General features: G+C 42.3%; 1 protein-coding gene across 1 annotated transcript; it reads left to right on the top strand.

The window, feature by feature from the left end:
* Positions 1-334: 334 nt before the first annotated feature.
* Positions 335-2,339, top strand: LOC134911738 (uncharacterized). The gene is made up of 3 exons (XM_063919794.1): positions 335-420; positions 496-708; positions 1,628-2,339. Exon 3 carries the CDS (start codon positions 1,639-1,641, stop codon positions 2,305-2,307), a length of 669 nt encoding a protein of 222 aa, XP_063775864.1. The 5' UTR covers positions 335-420; positions 496-708; positions 1,628-1,638; the 3' UTR covers positions 2,308-2,339.
* The last annotated feature ends 3,232 nt before the right edge of the window (positions 2,340-5,571 follow it).

The following is a 5,571-nucleotide window of genomic DNA, read 5'->3' as shown; positions in this document are numbered from 1 at the left end:
TTAATAAATTTTTTTTTGCGATATTGCTTGGACATCTGTGTTGTATGCTTATTTTAAAAATATTTTTGGATTTATTTACTTCTGAAAATTGGTGCAATTATTCCAATATTACATTTTTAAAACATTTGCAAGTAGTCAATCTCTGCAATATCTGAGGCATAATTCTCAAATGTAACAGATTTATTGTGTGCAACATCATGTACATTTGGATATACAACACAAAATAATGAAGCTTGAAGCTCTTAATCAGAAATTATTTGTTTATCCAATACCTAATAGATGGTTACAGTACACTAAGGCTTTGCAGTTATAATTTTTAAACAAAGCATGGTAATAATGTTTGGTCCACTTTTTCAACAGTCCCACAGACCAGCCGGCCAGACAGGCCTCAGACAAGTCAGGATGAGGCTGGGATTGCAGGTAAGACTTCACTGTAGTCACATATTCTGAAAACACATAGAAGTACAAAATATTAATGTTTATATTTTCACATAGGTTCTGCTTCTGGAAGCCGACCTCCTGTAAGGCGCCCATCACAGGGCTCGGGCCACTTACCCAGGAGGCCAAGTAAGACACGGCGTCTTGGCACGGAATCTGCGGCTCCATCATCCCCACCCAGGCGACGCATTTCGGCAGTGTCACCCCAGCCACCACTGGCACTATTGGCGAGTTCGCAGAGTGATGAGCCCCGATCACCTCAGTTATCTGGTGAGTAAAAACAGAAATTAAACACATAGGCAATAATATACACAGTACAGTTAATATGTTGTTAGTTGGTTTTGAGATTACGGGGGTAATTCCAAGTTGATCGCAGCAGGAATTTAGTTAGCAATTGGGCAAAACCATGTGCACTGCAGGGGGGGCAGATATAACATGTGCAGAGAGAGTTAGATTTGGGTGGGGTGTGTTCAATCTGCAATCTAATTTGCAGTGTACAAATAAAGCAGCCAGTATTTACCCTGCACAGAAATAAAATAACCCACCCAAATCTAACTCTCTCTGCACATGTTAAATCTGCCTCCCCTGCAGTGCACATGGTTTTGCCCAATTGCTAACTAAATTCCTGCTGCGATCAACTTGGAATTACCCCCTACATGTTTTCCAGAACAAGCAATGTGATGTTACGTCTTCAATTGCTAAAGGTGAAAATGTTTTTTTTAAAAAGGTCTTAGTGGATGATCTCGCCAACATCATTTTTAATAAATAACAGACATTTGTTTAAAATTTGGCCACACACGTGCACATTAAAATAAAATGCCAATAAAATTCCCAAACAAAAACAGCATCCACAACATTATATTGTTCACACATCTCCCCTGTCCAGTATGTAGATGGCTTACTTGCTCCGCTCATCTGGACTATCCAGGTAAGTAGTCTATATCGTGGTCAGGGGAGGTGATATAACACTGTAATGCTGTGGAGGGGAGGTAGTTAGGTGTGGATTATGCAAATCTGTCTATGTGGCCGCCTGTGTTGGTATATATGTTTTTGAACAAAAAAAACATTATAAGTTTTGAAAAACAACGCCAAAAACTATACAAATGGAGTATTATGAATGTAGTAATGTGTAGAAGTAGCCTTTAAACAAATTGACAAATAAACATTGCATGTTGTCCACCCCATACAGAGCCCAGCTTGATGGCCGACGTGGACCAGCAGGGACAAGACCAACAGGCAACCATCACACTGCAACTTACACCTGTTGACCCAAGCCAGCCAATACAGCTGCAGGATATCCCCCAAGCCTCCATCAGTCCACAACTGGCACAAGCTCCGCCCCCAACCCAAATACCAGATGACTTTTGGGCCAGTTGGACAAGGCAACAGGCCCAAAGCAATGCCAGCCTGACCGCACATACACAACACCTTGCCAGTCTGCCCCATCATCTACCGCGCATTAGTCGCAACTCGGGCAGACTGATTGTACAAGTAGGGCGAATGGCAACCTCAATGGAGCAAATAAGGGCTGACAACAGCCAAATGCTTGCTCATTTAACGCGCATCATAGATGAGCAACAGCGCCATCAGCAGGCACTCGTTCAGCTCATTCAGCACAACCAGGTTGTGAATGAGTCCTTATCCCGGATTGTAGCCAGCCACACTGCAACCAACACTCAACTGATTGCAAGCATTAATAATTTGAGCAGCAATATTACATTGATGGGAGCTCACCAAGTAACCTCCAGCTCGGGGACCACGACCCCTATCCAAACGCCAGTAACCTCCCCTGTTCGGCGTTCCTCCAGAGCACGTGCCAGTGAGCCAGCACAAAGCACAGCACCCAGCACACACAAGCGGAAAAAATAACCCCAATGTGATTTGCAAAATAAAAATTTGTATTTGACAAACACACAACTTCCTGTGTCCGTCTCAAACATTGTCGAAGCTGCTCTGTATGTATGTATGTTTTTCATGGGTAATGACTGAAAATGTATTTTTAGCATAAACTAAGTACAATGTACACACCACTATAAACAACAAACAGTAAGTTACAAAACACACAATAGAAAGTAGTGCAAAGTGTTTAGTCAAGGATAATTACAGCCTACTAAAACTGACCTGAAAAATAGCGCAGGATCACTTCTTGCCGTACCTGCCTCCCTACATATGTACTCACACTGTCACCAGATGGGTCTAACTCCTCTGCTTGCTGACTGCTTTCTCCCTCATCATGTGCCAGATGTTGGTTTAAACACAGATTATGGAGAAAACAGCAGCAGAACACAATTCTAGTCACCTTTGAGGGACTATACAACAAAAGGCCTGCAGATTTATCCAGACACCGAAACCGTGACTTCAGCACACCAAAACATCTTTCTATCACATTCCGCGTAGCCTTATGTGCATGATTGTAACTGTGTTCAGCAGGAGAATCAGGTTGGGACAATGGAGTAAGGAGCCAAGAGTAGCAGCCGTAACCCCCATCACCTGAAAAACAGATATAGTCAACATTAGTACATATGTTAGATTATTCTTTCACCTAATCAAAACTCGAGTTTGTGGTTAAAAGACATACACACAAAACATTTTAAACATACCCAACAGCCAGCCATCAGGCATTTGTCCGTCCTCAAATTTATCGAAGAGCGATGACTGACTGAGGATGAAGGAGTCATGGCAGCCACCAGGGTAACCTGCAACAACACTCATAATTTTTATGTTTGCATCACAGACCACCTGGACATTAGTTGATTGTGCCAGATGCCTATTAGTATATATATATTGGCGGCCCTTAGGTGATCTCAGCTGAACGTGTGTGCAATCTATGGCCCCCAGCACATTGGGCATGCCAGCAAGCTCATAGAAAGCTACCCTGACAGCACTCCACTCCGACTCCTCGGTAGGGAAGCAGATTGAGGCATTAATGTGTGGCTCCAACACATCCAAAACCTGAGTGGACATTAAACAAGCTAAGGTGAGTGTCATGTTAGGTATTCTCTACAATACTGTGTTGTTTGTACTTACAGAAGCAACACTTAGACATAACCGCCTATGTATTTTTAGACTCACCTGATTCAAATATCTGGAAAAGGTGGGCTGTGAGATACCAATGACGTCGCCTGCCACAGCCTGGAAGCTCCCAGTAGCCATAAAGTGTAACACAGCCAGGAGTTTGTGTAGGCCTGAGACAGAGCGAGAGCGTGCTGTCTCAGGGTCTATGCCCAGTTTGACAAGGTCATACAGGTGGAAAATGTTGGTTCTATTTAGGCGGAACATCTGTATGACCCTATCATCGGACAATGCATTTAAGTTTAAACGCCCTCTAAAAAAACGAGGCTGGCGCAGCCTCCGCGGTACCTGGACAACCTGTTGACCATGTTCACTTACCTGGGCCTGATTCCTGGAAGCCTCATGGAGCAGTCTAAGGTATCCCACAGCAAACCAAAAATCATTGGCACACACCACAGCCACCATTTCAGAGTGAGAGAAGTTCAAAATGTGCCTGGAACACTTTTATAGGGCCAAACATTCAGGTGTGAGTAATGGATAATTGAGTACACATGTAAACACGCTTTTCAAATGCTGGCGCGTTTTTTTTTAGGAAAAAAATACGATGTGTAATTTTTCGCGGCCGCGAATGCATTTTCACGGCAGCAATTACAATTACGAATGGATAGTAAATGACCGAGATTCATATCTAAACAGGCGTAATTTGACCGATGGTGTATTCATTCGTAATTTTTTACTTGGACTTGCAAAAAATTACGAATGCCCTCATCTCTGCCGTGATTAGTGTTTAGTAAATTACCGAGATGACACTTTGCTGAAAAAACGGCATCTCGGTCAAAATCGGGAGCTTAGTAAATTTACCCCATTCAGTGTACTGTAATGTGAATTTCGTCTCATTCAGTGTGCTATAATGTGAATTTCGGCTCATTCAGTGTGCTATAATGTGAATTACGGCTCATTCAGTGTGCTATAATGTGAATTTCGGCTCATTCAGTGTGCTATAATGTGAATTTCGGCTCATTCAGTGTGCTATAATGTGAATTTCGGCTCATTCTGTGTGCTATAGAAACATAGAATTTGTCGGCAGATAAGAACCACTTGGCCCATCTAGTCTGCCCCTTTTTTTTTTTTTACATTATTTTTATCTCTAACCTTATTTGATCCTTATTTCTTTGTAAGGAGATCCTTATGTCTATCCCATGCATGTTTAAATTGCCCTACTGTCTTATCCTCTACCACCTCTGATGGAAGGAATGGCGATTCACCAGTCTGTATCACCAGTGCGCAGGGTTCTCTCCACTAACTGGCAACATTTTATTAGTAATGGCAACAATAGGAAATTTTAGAAGCGAACGGGAAGGGCATTACTCTGTGGGAGGGGCTATGATTAGGGGGAGGAGTCATCATTCTTAAACCGCCCCCCCCTAAAACTTAAGTCTAGATCCGTCACTGCAAGGGGCCCGTGTGCACCGCTCACAATGCACCCATCATAGAAATGCCTATGTATTGAAGATACAGTATTTTCATTTGTACTGGTTTCTCAGCTGGAAACCACTTTTTTTTTTTTTAATAACAATTGAACTTAACTTCTTTTGTTAGTTTTGAAGGATTAATAAGCACATTTTCTGTGGCAGGTGCTTTTTATTTATCAGAAAATTTGTGTTTATATACATTTAGCACCTTAAGTAACCCTTCCTTTCTATAGTTGCAAAGTTCTCTCCCTCTCTCTCTCTGTCTCTCTCTCTCTCTCCCTCCCCCTCTCTCTCAATCTCTATATATATATATATCCCAGAGATCTGCGCATGCGCAGTAGAGTCTGAGTGTTCAGATTCTCTAGTGCTCAGATTCTCAGCGCTGCCGTCAAAGAGGAGGGGGCCCGAACGGAGGAGACTGCATCCGGGCTTCCTCCTCTCTTAAAGCCCCCTTGTGTGTGTGTGTGTGTGTGTGTGTATATATATATATATATATATATATACATATTGTACATATTTTATAGAGAACATTGTACATGGGCTGAAATTACCTTAGTGTAACCCACAATAGTCCTGATTTTCAGAATCCAGTATGGGCAGGAATTACTGGTTTCAGTTTGTAACTTTGTAAATATCCTTGTGCACGAAC

Source organism: Pseudophryne corroboree, chromosome 4 (genome assembly GCF_028390025.1).
Source record: "Pseudophryne corroboree isolate aPseCor3 chromosome 4, aPseCor3.hap2, whole genome shotgun sequence".
Lineage (NCBI taxonomy): Eukaryota > Metazoa > Chordata > Amphibia > Anura > Myobatrachidae > Pseudophryne > Pseudophryne corroboree.
The sequence above is the reverse complement of the archived record's forward strand: the minus strand, read 5'-3'. Positions and strand labels throughout refer to the sequence as shown.

Bases quoted from the DNA above. Each gene is read 5' to 3' on its own strand.
- LOC134911738 (XM_063919794.1), top strand. From the start codon at position 1,639: ATGGCCGACGTGGACCAGCAGGGACAAGACCAACAGGCAACCATCACA.